This window comes from Sus scrofa, chromosome 4 (assembly GCF_000003025.6).
Source record: "Sus scrofa isolate TJ Tabasco breed Duroc chromosome 4, Sscrofa11.1, whole genome shotgun sequence".
NCBI classification, from domain to species: domain Eukaryota; kingdom Metazoa; phylum Chordata; class Mammalia; order Artiodactyla; family Suidae; genus Sus; species Sus scrofa.
The window spans coordinates 95282323-95308885 of NC_010446.5; the positions used below are offsets into that span (position 1 = coordinate 95282323).

The 26563-nt window shown below is 46.3% G+C and overlaps 2 protein-coding genes across 2 annotated transcripts in view; one reads left to right on the forward strand and one right to left on the reverse strand.

Annotated features, from left to right (window-relative positions):
* The window catches only part of TDRD10 (tudor domain containing 10), a 53233-nt gene extending 51070 nt beyond the window's left edge, over positions 1 to 2163 (reverse strand). The window contains 1 exon segment of the mRNA NM_001246198.2: positions 1952 to 2163. The gene's annotated coding sequence lies outside the window, so the exon portion shown is untranslated.
* On the forward strand, positions 1953 to 25787 carry SHE (Src homology 2 domain containing E). The gene is made up of 6 exons (XM_001929442.4): positions 1953 to 3299; positions 6516 to 6642; positions 16808 to 17131; positions 18719 to 18875; positions 19282 to 19401; positions 21285 to 25787. The coding sequence occupies exons 1-6, from the start codon at positions 2694 to 2696 to the stop codon at positions 21469 to 21471; spliced, it is 1521 nt and encodes a 506-aa protein (XP_001929477.1). The 5' UTR covers positions 1953 to 2693; the 3' UTR covers positions 21472 to 25787.

Sequence of the window (26563 nt, forward strand, 5' to 3'; positions counted from 1 at the left end):
ACACTACAGCCACTGGCAACGCAGGATCTGAGCCATATCTGCAACCGACTTGCAGCTTACAGAAACCCCAGATCTTTAGTCCGCTGAAGGAGGCCAGGGATCAAATCCTCATCCTCACAGACATTGGATCTTTAACCCGCTGAGCCACAACAGGAACTCCCTTGTTTGTATTTGTTATTTTATTTTTTACTTGTTTGTATTTTTTAAAATACAAATAATATATTAAGAACTCTTACAACTCAGTAAGAAGACAAGTAAAGCAATTAAAAAGTGGATAAACTATCTGATAGACATTTCTCCAAAGATAAATAAATGTCCAATAAGCACATGAAAAGATGCTCAACATCTTTAACCATTAAGGAAATGCAAATCAAAGTCATAAAGATACTGTCACATCCACCAGGAGGGCTGTAATTTAAAAGACATTAAGTGTTGAAGATGTGGAGAAACGGGTACTCTTATATTGCCAGTGGGAATGTAAAGTGGTTCAGTTGGGCATACAGTCTGGCAACTTCTCAAAAAAGTTAAACAGAGAATTTCACAAGAGCCAGCAATTCCACCCCTGATAAATTAAGATAAATTAAAACCCATGTCCACACAAAGACTTGTTCACAGATGTTCACAGCAACATTGTTCATAATATACAAAAAAAAAAAAAAAACAACCAACTCAAATGACCATCAATTGATAGATGACTGGATAGGCAAAATGTTTCATACTCACAGAAGAGAGTATTATTTAGCAATATAAAAGAACTAAATGTTACAATGAGGATGACTCTCAAAAACATGATGCTATAGGAAAGAAGCCTGACACAAAGGGCCACATATTGTAGGCTTCCGTGTACAAGAAAAGCTCAGAATAGACAAATCTGTAGAGAGACAGTAGATTAGTGGCTGCCAAGGGAAGGGGAAGGCAGGGGAATGAGGCCTGATGGCTAACAAGGTTTCTTTTTGGCTCCTCAAATGTTTTAAATATGGAAATGTTCTAAAACTAGATTGTGGTGAGGGTTGCACTGTAAATATACTAACTACCACGCCTAAAACAGGTGAAGTTTATAGTATGCCAATTTTATCTCAATAAAGCTGTGGGGGTTTTTTAAAGTCAAGACACATTTTCAAGAATGGCTAGTGTGAGCAAGCTTTTCTTTTTTTATTCTGCCTCAAGAACCAATGCTCACACAAATGAAGCCAATGAGCAGCTAGGGTCACTCACTCCCCATGTATTGGATTGGATTTTAAACGTATGGCGGCGTTAGCCTCAACAGCACGTTTAGTTTCTTAAACCAAAAAGTTCTGAAATTGCTTCGAAGGGGAGGAAGATGGCAGAGGAATCTTTAAACCTAAAGTGCCCCCCAGTTTTGCACAAAATGCTCGCCATCTGCAGATTCAGTCTCTGCTAGCCGCTTCCAACCACCGTCCCCACTAAAATAATTCTGCAGACGCACCTGGGGAGAGTACGCGACAAGCCCCAGACGTTAACAGCGCGCGCCCCACCACCCCGCAGTGGAAACGAGGAGTGCAGTTTACACAAACGCCTCCCGACGCTCGGGTGCCCCCCACCCCGCCACGCTGCGCCGAGAACCAACAGCCTTACCTTTCGCCCGCCAGACGCGCGTCCAGCCCGCAGCCGCAACGCCGAGCCTTCGCGCCTTCTCCCTAAGCGCTCCGCCCCTCCGAGACTCGCGGGGCGCGGGGCGGGGCCGCTCCTACGCAGCCAATCCCCGGACGGCTACAGCCCGGGCCGGGCGGGAAGACCGGGATGCTCCCGGCGCTGCGCTGGCGGTGCTCTCGGGGACTCCAGCTGCCTGGCTTCCAGAGCAGCGCCTGCGGTGTCTCTGCCAGCTTTTTGTAGCCACCCTTCTCCCAACCCCGACACACACATACACACACACACACAGACACCGCCTCCCCCCCCAAAATATGCTTGCAGAGAGAGTGGAGTGACTGACCGTGGCGCGCGCCTAGCTCTTTGAGGACTGGAAGGTCTCCCATCCAGGGTCGCAGAGATGCACGTGGCGCGCCCTCGGGCTGTGTTTGAAGGCAGCGTCCGGCCGAGACCCGCTCCCTGCAGATGGTGAGCTGCTTGCTCAAAAACTTGAGGGGTCTAAGCACGCGGGAGCAACGGGTCAGCACGTAGAGCTGCTGCTACCTTCTCCCGAATACGCATCCCCGGACCCGCCTCTGCAGAGGCGCTGACCCTGGCGCCCCCGGATCTGGGCGGGAGGTGGCGGGCGGGGAGGCGCCAGCCTCGAAGGGGAGGGGCGCGGGTGGGCGGCCGCCGGCTGCCCACTGTCCGTCGCGGCGCCGGGGACACTCCCGCCACCTCCGCTCCATCCCCTCTGGTCTCCCGGAGTGTGGGCAGGGCTGTCCCGGGGCTTCCGTGGGCCCGGGCCTCTCCCACTTAAGGAGGAAAAAGCAGGGGAAGCCCCCGGCGCCCGCCGCCTCCGGAGAGCCGCGGAGCCCCCAGCCGTGCAGCCCCTGAAGACGAGCCCGGGCGGGGCCCCGGTGCGTCGTGCCTGTCGCCGTCCGTGTCCGGAGCGGCGGCCTGCGCTCGCCGGCTCGGCGCCGCGAGCCCCCAACCGCGGGCCGTAGGGGCCCCACCCTACGGGGCGTGGGCAACGGCCGGCGGAGGACGAGCGGAGCAGCCGTCGCGGGGCCTCGCCGCGGCCTCCAGCGCCCCAGCCCCGGGGAATGCAGTGGCCCCCGGCCCCTGGCGCCTCTCTGTGCCTAGGCTGGGCCTCCTCGCTCGCCTGTTCCGCGGCCACGACGCTCCTGAGCCGCGCCGGCTGGGCCCCCGTCATGGCGGCCAAGTGGTTCAAGGAGTTCCCCCTGAACCTGAAGACCGTGTCGGAGCGGGCCAAGCCCGGCGGCGGGGCAGGCGGCAAACTGCGCAAGAACTCGGAGGCGGGCGGCGCGGGGCCAGCCCCGGGCAAGGGCCGCAAGAACTCGGCAGCCGAGCTGGGGAGCGGCCGGGCGGGGGTCGGTCCCCCCAAGGACAGCCGGCTGTCTCGGGACAGCCTGCAGGGTCTCATTCAGGCCGCCGCGGGCAAGGGGCGCAAGAACTCCCGGGCCGCCGAGGAGGAGCCCCATCGGGGCGCTGCCAAGAGCACAGGCTGCAGCACCTACATCAACAGGCTCATCAAGGTGGACACTCAGGAGAAGAATGGGAAGACCAACTACCCCAGCAGCAGCAGTAGCAGCAGCAGTAGCAGCAGCAGCTCTTCCTCCGCGTCCTCTTCCCCTTCCTCCCTGGGCCCCGAACTGGACAAGGGCAAGATTATTAAGCAGCAAGACACGGTAAGAACACAGCCTCCTTTGGACCACTTCTCCCCTACCGAAGCCAAACAGTGAGAAGGGAGCATCGTGAACCCACTAAACTCTAGGGTTCTTTATACCCCAGAGAAGGTGAGGATGTATTTGCCCTCCTCTAGCATTTGACGACTCCTAAATGACCATTTAAAAATCATTCGATTTTTTTTTTTTTAATCCTGAAGAATCCTCGTTCAAGCAGTGGGGAACTTGGCAGAAATGTCATTTCCGTTTAATTTTGTTGTCAGTTTTGAAGAATAATTAAGACATTAGGTGCTTTGTTAAATTTGACCGCCCTGGAGATGTAGTTTATTTTAACTTTGAAATCCAGGGGAAATGCAAAGCTAGACTTGTTTTTAACTTTGATCCTGCTTGAGAATGAGGAATGGTAACCTCTGAGCTAAGTATGGATTGCAAAGCTCCACAGAGTGAGTTGGCCCCTGTGCCCATTCTCTGCTAGTTCAGATGTTCCGTCATTCTTTGCACTTCCACCCAGTAAAGGGTTTCTCTGTGTTTCCCTCGAACCCCAAGATTATAGCCCTTTCATTCATCCCATGAACATTTGCTATGCAGCAGCCATACAGGATAAGGGGCAGAGGGCTCTGAGCGCTATGGAGGATACAGAATAGGACAAGGAAATGCCCTTAAGGAAATTACGGATCAGGAGAGGTGTTTCCTGCTTCTTACACACTGGAGGTTTTCTGGGTGCTGTCTGTCCTATGCAAGACAGTTAAGAAAAGGAGTGTGAACATGTAAAGAGACCCATTCCATTCTTACAGAGATAGTTGGGGTTTTGGTTGGTTGGTTTTTTAAGCAGCATGCAGGGGCTTGATGTGGGATCTCAGTCCCCAGACCAGGGATTGAATCTGGGCTACAACTGTGAAAGTGCCTAGTCCTAACACTAGACCACTGGGGAACTCCCTGTTTGTTTTTAAATCCACCCTTCTGTGTGAAAAGGAGAGCAAGAAGCACTCACACCCAGCTTTCAGACCCCAACCCAGATGATCACTTCCCTGTCATGAGAACTTTAATTTTCCCTTGCCCAGGCTTCAAACATGCTGCCCACCCATATCAAATCAGGAGCCGATAGCACATACCAGTGTGCCTGCACTGGCACCTCTGTGTATTCCTCCACTTACTCTTTTTTCTGTTGTTGTTTGTCTTTTTACCTTTTCTAGGGCCCCTTCCTGTGGCATATGGAGGTTCCTAGGCTAGGGGTCCAGTCGGAGCTGTAGCCCTCGGCCTATGCCAGAGCCACAGCAACTCGGGTTCCGAGCCACGTCCTTGACCTACACCACAGCTCACGGCAACGCCAGATTCTTAACCCACTGAGCAAGGCCAGGGATCGAACCCACAACCTCATGGTCCCTAGTCGGATTCGTTAATCACTGCGCCACGATGGGAACTCCTCCTCCACTTATTCTTTACACGAATATTTACAGCATGCCCACCCCCATGCCAGGCACTGCAGGGAGAACCATGGAAAGATGGCCAGCTCATCTAGACATGTCAGTGGTCTGTGTGTTTGACTAGATCGCAAGCACCTTGCAGCCAAGTGCTGAGTATCATGCTCCATGTCCCTGGCTGTACCTTGGGGATGCAGTCCTCTTGGGCGGACAGGGAGCGTGGAGGGAGGGAGGGAGCGGTCATCACAGCCCTCCACAAAGTGATTGCCTGGTGATTTTCATGGTCTGTTGGTCGCTTCTCGATGTGGGAGGTTTCCCAGGCCATCTCCTCCCAGGGAGACTCTCACCCAGGCCATCCCCCTCCTCCTCACTCCTCTGGATCTTTCTGCCAGCTCCAGTGGTACTTCTCTGTGAACTCTTTGGAGCATGTAATCAGAGCTGGGGCTTCCTCCCTTAATTTTGATTTATCTTTGGTTTTTATTCTTCTCTTTCTCTTTAACTGGAATAAGTCATTTGTCTATACTATCCCAGCTGTTTATGTGGGGAGCCACACTGATGAGAGGGCAAGTGCTGTGCTTTGTAAAAATGAGTATATCTTTTGTTTTCCCATGAAACTCTTTCTCCCTGAGGAACGCCTGTCAAGCTCAGGCTCCCTAACTTCCCACATCACCACCCAGCTGCTGCAGCACAGAAATATTACACTCACACCACCTTCCCAGGCACCCTTCTATTTTTTGGAAGGATGGATGCTTTCTTTTTTTTCCTTTGGTCCTTTTAGGACTGAATCTGGCATATGGAAGTTCCTAGGCTAGGGGTTGAACTGGAGCTGCAGCTGCCAGCCTATGTCACAGCCCCAGCAACTCGGAATCTGAGCCACGTCTGGACCTACACCACAGCTCAGGGCAACGCCTGATCCTTAACCCACTGAGTGTGGCCAGGGATCAAGCCCAAGTCCTCGTGGATACTAGTCGGGTTCCTTACCACCGAGCCACAACGGGAACTCCGGGATGGATGCTTTCTGACACACTGATCAAAACTCTGTCTGATCATAGTTTTTGAGAATCAGTCTGTCCATGTATTATTGAGCCTAGAACTCCCACAATGCTGTTTAGTTCTGACCCATTTCTTAGGCTTCTTATTATGAAGGCTGTCTCTTTAGAGCAGTTACAGATTCCTCGAGGACAAGAAGCAGGTCTTGGTCTTATTTTGATTCCCTCTCAATGCCTGGCCAGTGCTGGTGGATGTTCACTGTCAATGGGTGATGGGCTGACTTACTATGACTATATTGCTCAACTAGATGGCATTTAAAAAAAAACAAAATCATGGAAAAGATGGTAGACCCGTTCATGTTTTTATGATCTAAAGCCATAAACGTCCACCCCTGCCACACTTTAACCATCAAATGCCTTATTGCTTGGGAAGAGAGGGAGGAAGGTAGAAAGAGCCTTGGGGATTAGCAGAAAAGTTTAGATGGATTATTGCTAGTCATTTATACTACCACAATAAACCAGATGTTTGTCCAACTGGGTGAATAAGAATGTGATCAAGTATGAAAGCTCTTTGGGTGCTGGGGTTGTGGGATGGAAATCCTATAAAATTGAATTGTGATGATCCTTGTACAACTATAAATGTAATAAATTCATTGAGTAATTTTTTTTAAAAAAAAAAAGCTCTCTGGAACTGGTTGGAAATTTTGACTTCTTTTGGGGTCTGTAGATTTTCGGTAGCCTTTTTTGAGACCATTGTCAGTCTGGTATATGATAATCCTTAGCAACTCCCCTGTCTGATTCTTTGGCAGGTCATCATTTTAGAAGACTATGCTGACCCTTATGATGCTAAACGGACAAAAGGTCAAAGGGATGCAGAGAGAGTAGGAGAGAATGACGGTTACATGGAACCCTATGATGCACAACAAATGATAACAGGTTTGTAAGCAGGAGCTGCTTTATACAGACTGAAATCTCACACTCCCTTGGAGTGTAGTAGAAAAACAATCTCCCACGTGTACCTGGGGAAGAGGGATGAAGGGACTTTACCAGATCCTGCTGACTGGAAGAAACAGAAATTAGACCTCAAACTAAAGTCAGAATCTCTAGTTAACATCCTTTATGGGGTATTTTTTGTTTGTTTATTTGTTTGTTTTTGTCCTTCAGTGTTAGAATTTGCAAGGGTCTTTAAAGTTTTTCTAATTCTAAGCAAAATGAGTTTGCATGGACATCCACCCCTGCCATGTTTTAACCATCAAATGCCTTATTGCTTAGGGAGAGAGAGTGAGGTGAAAAGAGCCTTGTGAGTTTTCACATCTGCTCAGAATGCGATCTCCAGTTGTAAGACGATCTCAAAACACTTCTTGGCCACTTTCAAAGCTTTGACATCCCTAATGCTTAAAGGATTTTAAGTTGTTCAACGATGCAGGCATGACGTGATCCCCTGTATTATAGTGGAAGATTGAGTCCTCAACCAACTCTACATTGTTGGAGCAAAATACGAAAGACTGACTGCTAATCACTGGCATGAGCCACATTATTTAAGACAAACCTCCTAAAACCCAAACCGACTAATCTGGTAACTTTTTAGGTCATAATAATTCCAGTTTGTGAGTTGCGCAGTCACTCTGGTGGGTCTTTTTTTTTGGTGTCAAGACTTTTCCCTTTTATTCATGATTCTCTTAAGTTGGTGTAAAAAAATACTTTGAAATAATGTAAACGAATTATTTAGATGTATTTGTGAAATTTTAAAGTACATTATTTATTCTTCTCTTTAATCCATAATGAAAAAACTGCAGTTCCTAAATGCTGACTCAAGGGAGCCTAGTTTGAATGCCATGGGTTTCAAGCCTGGGAAAGGAATAATTGGTCACACATTAAAGACTTTGTCTCTTCTGTTTAAAGACAGATTGAAAAGCTGTCAAGCTCAGGCTCCCTAAGCATAGTCTCAGAAGAGCTGAGCAGGAGGGGAACCGCGGGACCCTGGAAGGGTCAAGACAGGCTGCAGAATGAGGCCGAGCTGCAGCAGGAAAGCACTGCTCTGTTTCCTGCTCTCTGCTTACAGAGATAAGGCATGGCATTTGGGGAGGGTGTACCCTGGCCAGGCTGTGACCCTGAAGGTCACCGGACGGTGACCTCTAATGAAATCTGTGAATGAAAGGAAGTGAAAATGAACTTAGTCAGAATTTTAAAAAAATATCAGAGGCTTGAAAGGAATGGGGGGAAAGATGTTCTTTTACGTAAAACTCAGGAACAAGATTTTCTTAAGGAAAAAATTAATGCTTTGTTTTGATTAACTTTCTTTCTCCTTTGGTTTTTATTTCTTTCTCTTTAATTGGAGTAAGTAGATCATCTATATTATCCCAGGTGTTTTTTTGTTTGGTTGTTGTTGGATTTTTTTGTGTGGGGAGCCACACTGATAACAGAGAAAGTGCTGTTTTTAAAACTGAATCTCTGTTTTTTCCCCCATTTCATCCCCACAAAAGCCTGCAAACTAGGGGGTTCCAATACTACCCCCTTGTTACTGGATAAAAAATAAGATCAAAGAGATTCCAACTTTCCTCTGGAGGAAATGCAGAGCAGAGGAGTTCCCTGGTGGTGCAGTGGGTTAAGGATCTGTCATTTTCACTGCTGTAGGGCAGGTTTGAACCCTGGCCTGGGAACCCCTGCATGCCACAGGCACAACCAAAAAGGAAAAAGAAAAGATAAGGATTAGAAATTAGAACCCAGACCTTCCCTCTTCAGACTGGGTGGGCTGCTTCCCACACCAAGCTGCCTCAGGACACACTAGAAATGATGTATGCAAAAGCCTTTTACACTTTACACATAAGTAAGACATCTTTCCACTAAAGACTCACAGGAGGGTTGTATTTAAAAGTCAAAAGCTTGTGGAGGAGTTCCCGTTGTGGCTCAGCAGTTAGTGAACCCGACTAGCATCCATGAGGACGTGGTTTCAATCTTTGGCCTCGCTCAGTGGGTTAAGGATCCGGCATTGCCGTGAGCTGTGGTGTAGGCCGAAGACGCAGCTCAAATCCTGCGTCATTGTGGCTGTGGCGTAGGCCGGCAGCTGCAGCTCCAGTTGAACCCCTAGTCTGGGAACCTCCATATGTCTCAGGTGCAGCCCTAAAAAAGACAAAAAGAGCAGAAAATTAATTAATTAATTAAATTACAATAAAAGTCGAAAGCTTGTGAAGTTCCCCTTGTGGCTCAGCGTTAAGAACTCGACGCTGTCTCTCTAAGGATGTGGGTTCGATTCGAGAATGCAGCTCGGATCCAGTGTTGCCAGTGTTCCTCCAGCCCAGGAACTTCCTATATGCTGCAGGTGCAGCCATACAAGGGGAAAAAAAAGTCAAAAGTCTATGTAACATTGCATTTCCCAAATAAATAAATAAACAAAATTCATAAATTTAAAAAAAAAAGTCTAAAATGCCCTACATGAGGAGTTCGCACTGTGGCGCAATGGGGATTGGCATCTCTGCAGCACGGACGCAGGTTCGATTCCCAGCTCAGCACAGTGGGTTAAAGGATCTAGCATTGCCGCAGCGGCAGCGTAGGTCACAGCTGGGGCTTGGATCTCATCTGTGGTCTGGGAACTTCATATGCCGTGGGTGGGTTTAAAAAAAAACAAAAACTGTTCAACATGATTAATAATAGCAATAGCTAGCATTTAATATTTGAGCACTTGTTAAGTTCCAGGCTCTGTTTTAAACAGTTTATGTGAGTAAATTGACTTCGGAACACAAAGCTAGTATATTCAATTGAAGAATAAATTAAAACGTATTAAAATTTTTAAATACAAACTTTTAAAAATGACTAGTTTTCCCTTCGCTCTTTTAAATATTTTATTGGTCAACTTTAGAAGGTTGTTCATTTAAAATATATATCACAAAGCACCTTCTCAATCAATGCATAGAATATACCTCTCACTCTACGCATAGGTTGCACAGCTGGACAGAATAACAGGAAACAAGTTTATCGGAAGCTGGAAATAAAAGATTTGCTGCTGGGTGGGCTTTTTTTTTTTTTTTTTTTTTTAAACCTATTACTTTCTTTGTTCGGTTTGCTCCTTCTATACTTGGTTGTCAAGTCTGGGTTCAGAAAAGTCTCATATTTCTTCGGAAATGTTAGGGATTGTTGGTTTCAGGGTTTCTGCAGGCGACGGAGAGGGCACTAAGGAATGCCATTCACCCAGCTTCTGTAAGGCCTCTTTGAAACCTGTGAAGTAGGAGTAACAAGCCTGATTTCAACAGCATCTTGGGTAGTTAGAACACTGTTCAGGATGTTATTTTGTAACAGCCGACAAACATTTCTTAGGCACTTTGTGACCACGCACCTGGCCCGAGGCTGGGCTCTGGGCATCCAGGAAATGATGCACACCAACCCCTGTCCGCATGGACCTCACAGCCCAAGGGCCAAACAGACCTAACACCAACAGAGCAGAAAATATGTCACTGAAAAGTGCCAAGAAGTAGAAAATAAGAATCACCGTCCGCTTCAGGGAACAGAGGAAGGAGTGGAAATTAAGAGGTTTATTTTCCTATGGCCAAGTAGTGGTGGGACCCAGGCTCCCTGGATTTCCCACTGCCCAAAACTTTGCTCTTAACTTTTAAAAGCTAAAGATTTATAAGTTTATGAATAAATTCTCACTTAGATTTATGCAAAAGGATTGTTCATAAGATATGACTCTGGGGAGTTCCCATTGTGGCATAGCAGAAATAAATCCAACTAGTATCCATGAGGATGCAGGTTTGATCCCTGGCCTCGCTCAGTGGGTCAGGGATCCAGCATTGCTATGAGCTGTGGTGTAAGTCAGGGACTCGGCTCAGATGCCACGTGGCTGTGGCGTAGACCAGCAGCTGCAGCTCCAGCTCTGACTGAACCCCTAGTCTGGGAACTTCCATATGCCACGTGCGCAGCCCTAAAAAGAAAAAGAAAAAAAAAATGAAGGTATGACTCCGAATATAAAGCTATATTAGTTTACACCTGTTGTTCTGCTAAATTCACAGCCTACTTTAGCTAAGTAATTAGCAGAAGCATTCTGTTTAATTTAGTATGATGAGTTTTAGCCATGAAATTAAAACTTTAGCATTAGGAAGGTCTTCAGAAGTTCCCTAAGACGAGCCAGCATGCAGCATGACAATTCCTGCTACAGCTGGCATCACACAAGTTGAGCATCTATTAGGCGCCAAGTTGCCAGATGACCTCACTTAATGCCACTGCCCTATGCAGTGGGTATTAGAAGTCTCTGTTTTACCAGTGGAGGAAACCCGGCTTCAGAAAGCTTCAATAACTTGTCCAAATTAGGCATCTGGAGAGTGGGACTATCAGTCATCCAGCACCCTTAGGTTTTAGTGACTGAGCTCTAGTCATGGACTGTTTTAAAATTTTTAATTTTGGAGTTCTCTTGCGGCACAGCAGGCAGGGTCAGTGCTGTGGCACAGTTTTGATCCCTAGCCCAGGCACTTCCATACGCCGCTGGCACAGCCAAAAAAAATTAAAATAAATAGGTTTTTATTTTTGCCTCCCATAGGTTTTGTTGGTTGGTGTAATTAGTCAACTCTAAAGGAGAACCTTATTTTTTCAGTCTCCATTGTAAAAAACTGAAACATCCATCATGGAAAAAATGTAGAAAGAAGACTTTTTGACTGATTTACTTTGCTTGTTAAACTTAAGTTTAAAGGACTTCTGAATTATATCTGCTTTTGTTCAGATATGTAGATTTGTTTGCTAGGACAAAACTAATTTTAAATCAAAAGCCTGATCACCGATAAAAAATGTGAGTAAAAAAGTTACCTAACAATGCTATTTCTGATCCTAAGAGAAAAATAGAGCCTTGAGAGGCCCTAAGTTTGATGAATTGAAAACATGAAATGGATTAAGTGCATTAGAGAAATAATTAACCTTCTCTATGAAAGCTCTGAGGCATAAAGAAAGATATGATAGGGAGTTCCCTTCGTGGCTCAGTGGTTAACGAATCAAACCAGCAATCACGAGGATGCGGATTCAATCCCTGGCCTTGCTCAGAGGGTTAAGGATCTGGTGTTGCCATGAGCTGTGGTGTAGGTTGCAGACGTGGCTTGGATCCCGTGGCTTTGACATAGGCTTGCAGCTCTAGCTCCAACTCGACCCCTAGCTTGGGAACCTCCATATGCTGTGGGTATGGCCCTTTAAAAAAAAAAAAAAAAAGTATAATAGAGAAAGCATGGGCTCTGAAGGCAGTAGTAAATGGCTGCCCTGCTGACTACTGCGTGCCCTCAGTTTATTCACTTATGAAAGTGGGCCAACATGTCTCTTGCTGCATTACGATGAAGCGTCACTGAGCTGCAGGTACAGATAATATGCCTAGTACATGCATCCGCAAAAAGTATCACCATTCTTTTGACACTCTGGAGAGAGAATTCCATTTTCAAAGAGAATTCTGGGCAAGTATAAGGCCATAGTTGCTAACTAGAATTAATTCAGTCTAAGCAAGTCTTGGTTTTCTGCCTGTGTGTTCAAATACCAATGGCATCACTCGGTACAGCTCAAGGTGGGAATTGAGAAAGGGCACATTTCAGCCCGTGTTACGTCTCGTGTTTGCAGATGTGAACCAGTGCAGGTCAGGCTTCGGTTCAGCCCTTGGTGCAGATGGGTGTTTATCTGCGGCCCGGTGGCTGCATTCTGTTGTCCGCCGTGGTAAATGGCCTCTATCGGCAGAGCCAGGGCGTAGCTTCCTCTCGCCATTTCCTCCTTCTCAGGCTCGTTTCCTCTCCAGGCCAGCTCCGCACGTCAGGGGCTATTCTCCCTGCAGGAAGGGTCGCCTTGCAGCCCCACGATTGTTTCTGTTTCTATGGCGCCTCAGGTTGGGGGCAGCCAGGTGCTGGAATGGACTGGAAGGTTAACTCCCCTTGAAGGGGTGGATAGGCCCTGCGCTCAAGCCCTTTTTTCCCCTAATTAAACAGCCTTTGAAAAGGTGCTCCTACTTTGCAGATTTCACCCCATCCCAGGGCTATCCTGGGCGGGAACATTCTCAATTGCCGGCTTCCAGTGTTTTTCCCAGAGCTCTAGGTGTGCATAAATTATCGAAAACAGGAGGAATGCAAGGGCCTGACCCCCGAAGCAAAAACCCAAATACATGTGTAATAAAAATTCGAGATTCTACTCACTCTACACCATTTTAACTCAGATTTATCGAAATTTACCATGAGCAGGACTCCTTCTATCTTAAGATTGGAGTCAACTCTTTTTCAGTTCAACTGGGACAGAATTGAGGTGAGAACATAGGGAAAGGTTTCTCCAGCCTGTGCCAGTCTAAACTGAGGGGGACCTTGAGTTTGGATCAGAAACTTTCTAAATTGATCCTTTGAATTCCTTTGTGGTTTCTCTGTCCCTTGCCTTATTTCTGTAGAAAAGTTATTTTCAAAAATCCCAGCCTTATCTTAATTGAACCAAGAGCAGAGTGTGTTTTTGTTTCTTGTTTTCCATAACTCCATCTAGAATAAGCAGTGAAGAAAAAAAGCTGTCGATTGAAAAGTCAAGAGGCTTGGACCGGAGATGCGGGGGACCTCAAACAACCCCAGGCACCTTCCTGGCCCTGGGGTGGGGACGGTCCTTGTGGCTCTCCCATTCAGACGTGGAGGTTTCAGATACTAGGCGGACCCTTCTTGGGCTGGGGCCAACAATGACAGCAAAAGCCCTGGGGAGCAGGAGGCCCTGAGGTGGGGACTGTGGGGACCCAAGCAGTGTGGGGGTGCTTCTTCAGGCTCCCCTTCTTATTGGAATCACCTGAGAGAGCTTCTGCACACCTCTGACTCTGGGGCCGTGTCCCAGCTCTGCTAAATCGGGACCTGTGGTGATGGGACCCAGGCCCGAGTATGTGTCAAAGCTCCCCCAGGGGATTCTAATGCGCCAGACCTGCAGTTTCAGAGGACTGAAGCCAGCTGCAGTGAGGGGCCCCTGCCCAGCAGAATTACAGCCACACACTATAAATAAATGTTGCCCCTTCGATTTGAATGTCCTCACTTTAATAACGTTCCCTAGAATGTTTCGTTGGTGGTCCTTGTTACAGAAGTCTTATGGAGTCAGTGATTCTCCTCTGTGGAGTGTCACCAGGCCCGTTTTAAGTCACCCGTAGAGTTTTCTTTCCCTTGCTTCTACGGCACTGTACATGCTCGAATCCTCTGCCCCCTTACCTGACCGCGCCTTCTCAGTCTTTTTTGGTGACACCTCTTCTCCTGTCTGCTCTTTGGCAAAGAAGTCCCGGAGTTTGCCTCGCATCCTTTCCTTTTCAGTTGGCCTCCTTTTCTCTGGTGATGGCTTTCATTCTGACAACACCAGCCGTGATCCATCACTCCTTGATGTGTACCTTGACCTTCGTCTCCTCACAGAGCTCAGATCCACATTGTCACCTGCCTGGAGAAGCTCTAGAGCTCCTTTCCCTCCCTTTCTTCTCCCATCCATCCATCCATTCTTTTTTTTTTTTTTTTTTTTTTTTTTTTGCCTTTTTCTAGGGCCACACCTACGGCATATGGAGGTTCCCAGGCTAGGGGTCGAATCAGAGCTGTAGCTGCCAAGCCTACGCCACAGCCACAGCCACAGCCACACGAGATCCGAGCCTCATCTGCGACCCGCACCACAGCTCAGGGCAACGCCGGATCCTTAACCCACTGAGCAAGGCCAGGGATCGAACCTGCAACCTCATGGTTCCTAGTCAGATTTGTTAACCACTGAGCCACGACGGGAACTCCCATCCATCCATTCTTTAGCACAGCTGTGTATCCTACAAAGTCAAACAAGACATAGTGGTCCCTGCCCTGGCAGTCTTCACCAAACTGGAAATACGGGCACATCAGCAAATAAATCCCTTCAATGAGAGAAATGCAAGGTGAAAGTGGTGGCATCTCGGGGAAAGTGGGGCATTGGAGGAGAATGTAGGCTGGAAAGAGGAGTTGCTAGACTAGACGTCAAGGAATCGGAAGATCACTGGGACACTGGAGGGCATAAGTCAGTGCAGTACACTGGGAACGTCAGAAGTTCCATCTGGTTGGAACAAAGAATTGGATTTCAGGGGGCCGGAGATAGGGCAATGTTGAGAGAAGAAATTGGAGAGGGAGGCAGTGGTGTGGTCACAGAAGGCCACCCTGAGCAGTTTGCACTTTGTAAGTGGACAGTGGAGATCTTATGGACTATTAAGTGATGAGATGTTTGCATTTAGAAAGGTCCTCCTTCACTGTGACCAAGTGGACAGATTGAAGGCTTCCTCATGGGCGTTTAGAGGAAACACAACATGATGCTTCTGTTGGCCTGGATCTCCAGCTATGGTTGTCCAGACTCTACCTGCCAGAGGGTCTGGGCCCCAAACTGGTCAGTGCCCAGACGCTGCTGCTTCCTTCCCACTGAGGCTGGCTGGCTGGCTGGTTATCTGGTGGTTGGTTGATTTGCATCAGGTTTTTTGTATCCATTTCTATACCTCAGCTCAAACCATATCTGTATTCTATCCTGTATGCTGTGTTGGGTTATCTTCCAGCAAAACATAAATTGTTCCTCTTTGGAAAGAAAGGAAAAAAAAAAGTTTCCGTCGTGGCTCAGTGGTTAATGAACCCGACTAGCATCCATGAGGACGCAGGTTTGATCCCTGGCCTCACTCAGTGGGTTAAGAATCCGGCATTGCCGTGAGCTGTGGTGTAGGTTGCAGATGCGGCTCAGATCTGGCGTTGCTGTGGCTGTGGCATAGGCTACAGCTCCAAAATGACCCCTAGCCTGGGAACCTCCATGTGCCACCTGTGCGGCCCTAAAAAGACAAAAAAAAAAAGCTCATAGTGGTTCTCCACCACATACAGAACCATCTAAGCTTTTAAATTCTGGCTTTGAAAACTTCTGCACTTTGGTTCCTGTCCTGCCTATTTTCCAGCTGCTTCTTCCACTACCTGTCTGCACTCCTGGCCTTCTGTCCTTTGAACTTTGCTCCCAGTTACCCCTGATGGGAACCGGCCCTTTCTGGTTCCCACCTCCCTATCTTCACGCACGCAGCTTCCGCCACTGGAAATGACCTTCTCTATCAAAGTCCATGCATCTTCCATTTCTCGTCCACTTGGAGTCCATCCAAGTGCCGTGGTTAAGAGTATGGCTTCTAGAGCCCAACGTCCTGCTTTTGAATCCAGGCTTTGCACTTACTGGTTTGGGCAATTTCCTTAAACTCTTTGTGCTTCCGTTTTCTCTTCTGTGATAGGGGGAACTAACAGTGCCCATTTCACAGTGCAGTTGTGAAAATCATAATACACTGAAAAAACTGCGTACCGCGTAGTACGCTATGCTAAATGTTAGCTCTTGAGTTATTATCTTTGTTTTTCCCCATAACTCCCTGTTTACTTTTATCTATTCTGCAGTCATTCGTCTGTTATTATTTGTGGACGTATCACTACTTTGGAACCACCTAAAAGTCACACTGCCCTCAGTGTATGTGGCCCATTGCTTGAATACAGTAAACAGTGGATTTTTATTAAAATATTTTGGGAGTTCCAGTCATGGCGCAGTGGTTAACGAATCCGACTAGGAACCATGAGGTTGCGGGTTCGATCCCTGGCCTTGCTTAGTGGGTTAAGGATCCGGCATTGCCCTGAGCTGTGGTGTAGGCTGCAGATGTGGCTCGGATCCCGAGTTGCTATGGCGGTGGTGTAGGCCAGCGGCTACAGTTCCGATTGGACCCCTAGCCTGGGAACCTCCATATGCCGCGAGAGCAGCCCAAGAAATGGCAAAAAGACAAAAAAAAAAACAAAAAAAAACCTTTGATCTCAGCTTCCTAACAAGAGGTAAACACTCTGAAGGTGAACCAAACTCATAGACTGGACAGGGGCTCCAGGAGCTGTGGAGGGGGGTTGCCCTGAAACCACTTCTCTTCTCTCAGTTGGCTCCTGCCACCTGAGGCGGGCCTGCCTTCCCCGGTGATCCCATGCTCTGGCTCAGGCCCAGGGGGAAGAGGTTGTAGCTTCGAGGTCATCAGCCCCATCAGAGACAACCAGGCCAGCAGACAGATGGGGGGAGGGTCGGTGAAGAGGGAATCGGTTCTTCCCCAGGCTTCCATGGCACCTTTTCTTCAAAGGTGTGGGGTACGATGTGTGTTTTTCAGAAATCAGACGACGAGGTTCCAAAGACCCGCTGGTGAAGGCTCTTCAGCTGCTCGACAGCCCCTGCGAGCCCGGGGAGAACGGCCTGAAGCCCGAGGCTCTGGCCAAGAGACGGGGCTCCAAGGAGCTCGCCGGGAAGCCGCCGCAGCTGTACGACACGCCCTACGAGCCAGCGGCCGAGGGCGTCCCGCGCGCGGAGGCCCCCGAGCGGAAGGCGCGGCCCCCCGACGGCCACAGCCGGCTGCCCCAGGACGACGAGAGGCCCGCGGCTGAGTACGAGCAGCCCTGGGAGTGGAAGAAGGAGCAGATCGTGCGGGCGCTGTCAGGTGAGGCTGGTCCGGAAACCCCGCCCGCCAGAGCTTTGTCCCAAGGCACTTTACTTTCTGTTCCTCGAGGGCAGGTCTTTTCCCAAGGAATTTGATGGAGAGAATTTGGCCAGGGTTGGAAGAGAGGACTGAAGAAGAGCCCTTAGTATTGCATGTAGCTTGTCTCCTTCTGAGCATCATTCCTATCTTCTCAGTGTGCTGACAGTTTTAGAAATGCCTTCAGTAACTACTGAAAAGCCCTATCTAATCACCACCAAAGCTATCAAATTGAGAGCAGCTTTTTCTCTTACTTGGTGCTACTCCTCAAACCTGTTAAAATTCCTATTTATAAAATGGCAGTAGTGACAGGCAGCGGTGGTTGGAAAGCTTGCGGAAGCTAGTGTGAATTTTTAATTTTAATAGCTTAAGAGGAAGTTGATAAGTAAATTGCCAACGGATATTAAATATATTTCTGGAGTTCCCATCATGGCTCAGTGGTTAATGAATCCGACTAGGAATCATGAGGTTGCAGGTTTGATCCCTGGCCTCGCTCAGTGGGTTAAGGATCCGGCATTGTGAGCTGTGTTGTAGGTCACAGACGCAGCTCAGATCCCGAGTTGCTCTGGTGTAGGCCAGTGGCTACAGCTCCGATTAGACCCCTAGCCTGGGAACCTCCATATGCCTTGGTGCAGCCCTAGAAAAGACAAAAAGACAAATGTGTGTGTGTGTGTATTTCTCCCTCCTGCTTCTCCAAGGACATGGTTCTTCTGCTTGGCTCACCACCTGATTTCTTTTGCATTTGATTTGAAAAGTTAGGAATGTCTTTTGCCTCCAACAGTAAACCTGTGTTTTGGGTTTGGTTTTTTATTTTATTTTTTTGTCTTTTTAGGGCTGCACCTGCGGCATATGGAGGTTCCCAGGCTAGGGGTCCAATCGGAACTGTAGCCGCTGGCCTCCACCCACAGCCAGTTTTTGATTAAAAGCACAGTCAGTGTAAAAGGGTGACCAGAGAAGGTAATAGATTTGATAGCAAACATGTGAGTCTGTTTTTGTTTTGTTTTAGATTGTTTTCCACACATCTCTCTTGGCACTGGCTATTGTGCTAGATACCACTCATTTTATCTCTCTTCTATCCAGCATAGTTGCCATAGCATCTTTAAGGCGCTGTTAATAGTTTGTTTCTGAGCTGTCTCTTTATTGTTTCACGGTGAAAACCTTCATTTAGTTTCATAGAACGATACACACTCTTGCACAGAGTCGTCATCTATGATTATGTTTAGTCTTTTTTCTCAATATACCAAAACAAAGAGTTGGGTTTTTTTTTTTTTTTAAGTACATGCTGACATATACTAAAATGGTTTCCTCTCATAGTCTAAAATCATTTTACGCTAATGAATATCGTGCAGAAAAAGTGGCTGCACGTGGATGCTGGCCAATCAAAGACAGCAGGAGCTCAGCTCGCCCAGGTTCCTTTGCCGTATATTTTAGCTCAAATGAAAGAGGGCGAAAAGTTTCTTTCCCAAGATGAGGCAGACAAGGTCCTCGCATTGAAGTGAACATGGGTCGTTCCTCAGTGGCCTCTGATGGTAAATGGAGCCTTCCTTCCAGTTCAGTTTGAAGGCTCTGAGCGACCTTCCATCAAGGAGGAGTCTGTGAGGCAGCACCACCGACAGAAGAGCTGGACCCAGAAGATCTTGAAGCCAAGCCTCTCTGACCACAGTGAGGGGGAAAGAGTGGACCCAGCCCTGCCACTGGAGAAGCAGCCGTGAGTCTCTCCCACAGACACATGTAACACACACTGGCCCCAGTTTACATGGTTCCTGAATACGTGGCTGGGTGGGGCTCATGAATGAAAACTCATTTGCAAAGCCTGCATTTGTGCAGAGTGGAAAGTGCCCTGCATCCCAAGAACCTGATTTCAAATTCCATTCCCCTGAATAGAGCAAAAACTTGAATGACACCAGCCCCATTAACTCCCTCTTGGATGACTGATAGGTTTTGCGATCCGGGATTACCCACATCTCATTTTGTCTGATCTGAATAGGAAGCAGCATCTAATCCAGGCTGTTGAGCTTGCACCAGAAGTTCATTTCAGATAATGCTTTGTGGAAGGAGGCCTGTCTGGATTGGTAGCCTGATGCTCCTGGTTCTCTCCCCACCCCATTTTTTAGTTGGTATCATGGTGCCATCACCCGTGCTGAGGCTGAGAGTCGACTACAACCCTGCAAAGAAGCTGGGTACTTGGTTCGGAACAGCGAGTCAGGGACCAGTAGGTACTCCATTGCACTAAAGTAAGTACTAGAGCCTCCTGGGCTCCCCCTGACTGGTTGTGGGAGTGGAGTGCAGGCTTTCCTATCATAGGGAGAAGACCAGGCAAAAAAGATACACTTTGAAGGTGATTCACCAGGGCCTTTTTTTTTTTTTTTTTTTTTTTTTTTTGTCTTTTTAGGGCCACACCCAGGCATATGGAGGGTCCCAGGCTAAGGGTCGAATCAGAGCTGTAGCTGCCAGCCACAGCCACAGCTACATCAGATCCGAGCCACATCTGTGACCTGCACCACAGCTCACGGCAACACCGGATCCTTCACCCACTAAGTGAGGCCAGGGATGGAGCCTGTGTCCTCATGGATGCTAGTCAGATTCGATTCCAGTGAGCCACGGCAGGACCTCCGATTCACGAGGGCACTTATTGCCAGAAAATAAAATGCCTTTGCTTGAACGACAGAATGTGACATGCACTGATGAGAATGCAGAATTGATATTTGGTAAATGTACCAATATCTCTTAGAATAAAGAGAGTCCTATTTCATTACCATTGTCCATTAATCAGTTTCTGCCTTACATTACCTGGTCTAAAGTAGGTCCTCTCAGATGTACAGCAGAAATTGGCACAACACTGTAAATCAACTATACTTGAGAAATAAGAAAAAGAATTTAAAAATTAAAAAAAAAGAGAAGACCTACTTCAGTAAGTCCTGATAAAAAGAAGAATTTCTGGATATGATTCTGGATATATAGTGTCCTACTGTGCAGCACAAGGAACTATGTCCCATCTCTTGGGTTGGAACATGACGGAAGATAGTATGAAAAAAAAAAAAAAGCATGTACATATATATATGTGACTGGGTCACTTTGTTGTACAACAGAAATTGAAGAAACATTGTACATCAATTATAATTTTTAAAAACCAAATTGGAAAATTTTTTTTAAAAAGAATTTCCAACAGGGTGGTTCAGTCCTTCTTTTATTCCCCAGTGTTTGGGACTCGGATAGATCAGATCCCTTGACTGTCAACATGCCAGCTGCAATTTTGGTACCCATTTCTTCCGGGCGAAGAAGGAGACACTGCCTTGCCATGACTCCTCTGCCCCATTGGACCCAGAACATTCGTTTGGCCTGGCAGGCCTGGTGGCGCTGGTGTCATGGAAATTCTCATTGCTCTGCAAGTTCAGTGCTGCTATATTGGAGGATCATTGTCAAGCGCGCTAACAGCATTTCCTTCCTGAGGAAGCTGAGCCCCTGCAGCTGAAACAATCAGACTGGAGGGGAAAAGAGGTTGGGGAGGGGAGCAACATGGCTCAGAAAACGGGATAGGCCACCAGATACACAATACCAGGAATAGCTTTGCTGTGTTCCTGAAACTGGTACGGGTGGATTAGATCTTTGAGCCTTCGGTGCCAGCTGTCATTATACACAACCAGGAACAGTCCTTCCAGACTGGGGGGGGGGAACAGTTTTATTATTATTATTATTCTTAATGTGTTCTTTGGGGAGGAAAGGAGGAAACCTTACACATGTCCTTTTAGCCTTCACACAGGGTGAGTTTAAACCTCCCTGTCGTGGTTTCATCCTGGGGCTTAAGCACTAGTTTGCCAGTTGGGGGGTGCGGGCAGAAGGGACTGGGCTTTTTTTTTTTTTTTTTTCTTTTTTGGTCGAGTGCCTGATGACTTGTGTGTCTCAAGGATCCACAACCCACGGATGATACCCATTTAGCTGAGGGCTGCGAAGCTTCGGAGCATCCAGTGGGGTGCTAGAAACCTTCCTGTTTGTGCGTGACAGTTCCGGGGATGGATGGGAACCTTTTGGCCCGTGAATCAGGCTAGGATTGTTTTCAGTGGAAGGGACCCTCTGTTCCCCCATTCACATCTTCTCCTTGATTTTGGTCTTGTTCCAGGACGAGTCAAGGCTGTGTCCACATCATCGTGGCTCAGACCAAAGACAACAAATACACCCTGAATCAGACGAGCGCTGTCTTCGACAGCATCCCGGAAGTGGTACACTATTATTCCAACGAGAAGTTGCCCTTCAAGGGGGCAGAACACATGACCTTACTCTACCCTGTACACAGCAAGCTGCACTAAGGTTCAGCCACCAAAAGCCCCGGCGGGGCCTCTTGCACCTCGGAGGGCATCCGCACCCAACCGGCATCTCAGGAGACAGGGCTGAACTGCACCACAGTATTTGGGAGGAAGCGGGACTCTTCATTTAGAAGTCCAAAAATCTTTGACCTTGAATCCATTCTGTGACACTTGGTTCCTGACCGGTCCCTTTTCTCCTTGCTCAGTCGTTCCACAATAAGAAACCAGCATGGACCAGTTGCCTCCACTCTCTGGAGTAGGGTGTTCTGTTTGGGGCATGACCCTCAGGAAAGGTAAGTCCAGAGTCCAGAGATAGGAAGGTTGTCCAAGAATGTGCCAGCTGTTCCCTGGAATGCCTGGTCTCCAAACAAACCAACACAAATGCACTTGGCTTTGACATAAGACAAAACAATGATCATGTGGGCTCAAAGAACAGGTAATACAGGAGCCCTTCTCGGGGAAAAGCATGAACAGTGGAAAATAAGTTAAGTGGTAGGCATTTTGGAGAAAGCTGTCTTTCTCTCTCGAGGGTCCTAGCTAAGCTCTGGAGTGCATGAAAATTCACAGCGTTAGGGTCTGGCCAAAGGATTATTTTGTCAGCCAGCCTTCTAAGAAAGTTTGTGTTTTCTCAGTCTCTGAGGACTTTTTCATCATTTCTCAGCCAATCAGTAATATAAGCATAAATAGGAAGGAAGATAGCCCCGATTTAAGAATCACCAATATAATTTAGCATTGGCAGCGTTACCGTCCTTCTGAATCACAGGATAAAATACACAACAAAGATTTCATTTTTTATTTTTAGCAAATCTGAAAGTCTGCAAAACAAATTTACAATGTATTTTTATATTGGATGCTTCTACAGAACTTCTCAAATCTTTTGTTTCCTCTTTTGTGCATTTTAGTTGTTATTGGAACCATTTTTAATTTTTAATCCCTAAAATTGGATTTGCTTTGTATTTTTAGAGTAACTTAAAAAAAACAAAAACTCTCTATAAAACCCTGGGATCTGATTGTGGGAACTGATTCTCTAAAGCCCGTAAGGTTTCTCTCATGCTGTACAAAGCAGACCAGTTTGCACTGCATAAAAATATTTCAAAAGACTGAAGACTTCTTTAACTACTGTTGCTTAAAGATATTAAAATAATATTCATAGCATTGTTATCTTTATGACTTAACCGTGAACTTATATCACCAATGTACTTACTGTGAAAAAAACCTGCGGGAATGGCGTACTGTGAGAAGCTACAGTGAGGGTCTCTATAATTACAACTGCGCAGATGTTTCTGTATTCTGGGCTTTGTAATTTGGTTCTTAAAACTGGTCTAGATACAAATGTGCTGCCTGTCATCACCGAAAAGTTAACTTTGGTAACTAATATTAAATGCACAAAAAAAAAATGTTGATTTGGGTTAATTTTTAGGGAAACATATCCTTCTAGTTATCAGTCATCATTTACTGTTATAATTAGAGATTAGTACATATTTGCTTCTTTATTAAGATCGTAGCCAAAGGGTCATGATTTTGATTTTAAAAATTTGAAAGAAACTTTTTCTCACTGGATCGCAACGATTTTTGTAATGAATGTTCTGGAGTTCTCTTGTGGCAGAGTGGGTTAACGGTCCCACATTGTCACTGCATTGGGTTGGGTCACTGCTGTGACGTGGGTTTGCTCCCTGGCCCAAGAACTTCCACATGCTACAGGCATGGCTTGGTCCAAAAAAAAAAAAAAGGACTGATAAAACTTTTGCCTTTTTTTTTTCTTTTGGGTGGCACCTGCGACCTATGGAAGTCCTCAGGCTAGGAGGTGAATCGGAACCATGGCCACAGCAATAAGGGATCCAATCCAGGTCTGCGACCTGCACCACAGTTCATGGCAACGCTGGATCCTTAACCCCCTGAGCGAGGCCAGGGATGCAACCCGCATCTTCATGGATCCTTGTCAGGTTCATTAACTGCTGAGCCATGAAGGGAGCTCCCCAATAAAACTTTTTAAATGTATTGTATGTACTATATCTTTAGCACAAGATTTTTTTTTGAATTTTTAGCATCCATAATTGCAATTCAATATTTATTATCTTCCATATACATTGTGTTAGACTTATCTTTAGTTCAACATTCTAAAAATGAAACTTTATTTTTTACTTAAACTTATTCTACAGAGGAAATACAATAGTTATCCTAATTTTAATAAACGCTAAATGCTTTGTAAAATTTTTCTTTGTGCACTAAATGATTTTGGCCCACACCCAGCAACTGTGATGAATGTAATAATGACATGACATTTTGAAAGCAGGCCTGATGCATTAAGTATTTATTGAGCTTCTATCATACGCTTAGTATTGTACTTTCTCTATACTGTTTTTCTGTGACCATCCTGATGTTTTCTTTACATAATTAAAAGTGGAGATGTGGAGTTTATATATAGTCCGGTTGCTTCACAGTTGTACTGGAGGTTATAATAAGAAGGGATACAGTAAATTAGTTGTGGGGGGGCGGGGTGTAAGCTACCATTTTCTTCTTAAGGTTGTGACACTAGCTGACAAATCCAGGGAATTCACAGCTGGGTGATGGCACAAAGTACCGTATGTTCTAAAAACCATTCGGCCCAGCAGGGTGTCCCTAATGGCTTCCTTGTTAAGCCTCCAGGGCCAGCTGATCTGAAGCCCTCTGACACGTCTCCCCTCTGACACGTCTCTGAATGCTTGTGCTTTGTGTCATTTTGTCACGATACAAGTGTTTTCCTGTTGTCTCCGTTCTTGGGAGTTCGTTCTGTCTCCCAGAATATTTTCTGATTCCTTCTGGAAAGGATAATGTCCTCCAGCAAACCTGCACTCATCTGCCTTGAACTTCAGCATCCACAGAGCTTCTGACACATGTTCCTTCCCCTTTATCGCACCTCCTTTTTTCAAAAGGCTCAGTTCTCAGTTACAAGGTGAGATTCTTTAGTGGACCGCTCAGAACAGAGGGTAAAGGGACACTTCTATCTACTTTGCTCCCGTTGCCATTTCTCTCCGGATGGATTTTAAACATTGGCGTTTGTGTAGTTAAATAAGTATGAATAAAACAATGGAGAAATGTTAATATATGTACAAAAAGGGAAATACTCACGTGCATACTCTCTACTGGGGACAGGAAGTGTCCCTTTTAGTTATGCAGAGTGCTTTCTTAAGAAGCATATATGAAAAGAGCCTTTATTCTTTGCTGTTTCCAGTCTGCATGCTTTCCTGAAGTGTTACGCATTGATTGGCCTCTGCCACAGGAGCAGGGAGGGGGACAGAGCATCCACAGGGACAGCCACAAGTTTGGGAGACAGGCGGGAAACTAGTCCTAATTGATTAATTGGGTCATTTCACTATGTCGTGACTCTGTTAATGGCCATTGTTAGTGAGTAAATCTTAATTCAGAAGACCTGAGCATTTGAGACATTTTTCGGTTGCTTTTTAAATGAGAGTAGCCGTTCTAGTCTATTAAAATGTCCTTTTTTAGTCAAAGGTTAATGGCTCATTTTCCCTTCAGTCTAGGGGGGATACTTCCCTTCTCTCATCCTTTTAACAAGTAGCAGAATTTCTTTGATACTTCTTTCACAGATGTCTCTTACTCGTCAGCTGTCTCTTTCTTCTTTTCTACAACCAGCACTATTTAGGTCTTACACATCCCTCTTCTCTATTGTTGCCTCTAATTTTTGTACCCCATTAACTTGGACTTGGCCTGCAATGGAACTGAATTTATCCTCCTTAAGGTCTATAGAAAGAAAATGATGGTGTGCTACTGCCATCTAATGGAGATAAAGAAAATGACAGTGGAAAAACAAAGCACGTTTAGGGCCGGGTTTTCTAAAGGATTTTTGATACCGTCCTGTGGGGGGAGGGGGTCGGGAATGATGACACAGCAGTTGCCATCTTGAAATCTGCCCTTTCCTGCGGAAAGGGTGATTTGAAACGCAATGCAACCATCGTCACAAGGCCCCTGGACTATGGCTGAATCTTGACATTTAGAATTTGAAGTTGTTTTTTAATGAAGATGGTAGCAACAGATTGTTGAGACAGGCATCTCATTTTGTCAAGCTCTTAACCATTCAGTTATTTTGTCAGGGGCCCTTAACATTTTAAATATCAACCAATACATAGTTTTAGCTTCTGAAGATATTGGAAGATTGTATGTAATACAGGTATCTATCTGTCGTGCTCTAGTAATTTATATATTCAGAAAGATTTTATAGCATTTCTGGATGTACTGCAGTAGCCAATATAAGCTGCATGCCTTCCTGAAGTTGGTTTACTCTGAAATGTAACTTTAAATAAACATTATTCCAAAAAAAACCCCAGTATTTCTGCTTGAGTCAATTCGTTTTGAAAATTGCACTTCTTCATAAAAAACACTTTTCTGCTATAGCAGCGAGGGTCAAAAGTTTCATTCGCAATCAGTTGGTGAATTGTGTCAACAAACCGCAATTGAGCATAACTAGCAGACGTGACCTTATATTTTTTTTTTCCCCTTCAGTTCACCTCTAGAGCCCTCCTTCCCAAATAAAACATTTGAAGTTTGCTCTTCCGTTTCCCAGGCCATCTTCTTCCTGAGTGGGCCGTTGTTACATTTGTCCTTGTCCCTGACCAGGCATCAGAGTTGGGGCTTTACTTTTGTTTTTATCCTTGTTTGTTACTCATACAGTTGCCCCCAGTCCATCCATGGGATTTATCGCTGCTGTAGTCTGTTGTGAAGCTTGAAATCTTTTTTTTTTTTTTTTTTTGCTGCACCCCAAGCATGCAGAAATTCCCAAGCCAGGGATCAAACTTGTACCATAGCAGCAACCTAAGCTGCTGCCATGACAATGCCAGATCCTTAACCTACTCTGCCAGAAGGGAACTCCTTTCAATCTATATTTTAAAAACCTCTACCACGTGATTTTGATACCTAGCCAGGGCTGAGAACCCCATTGGAAGCAACTACTTAGTAATGCGCAAATAGGAGTTCCCATCATGGCTCAGTGGTTAAGGAACCTGACTAGCATCCATGAGGACACCGATTTGATCCCTGGCCTCGCTCATCGGGTTAAGGATCTTGGTGTTGCAACGAGCTGTGTAGGTTGCAGAAGCGG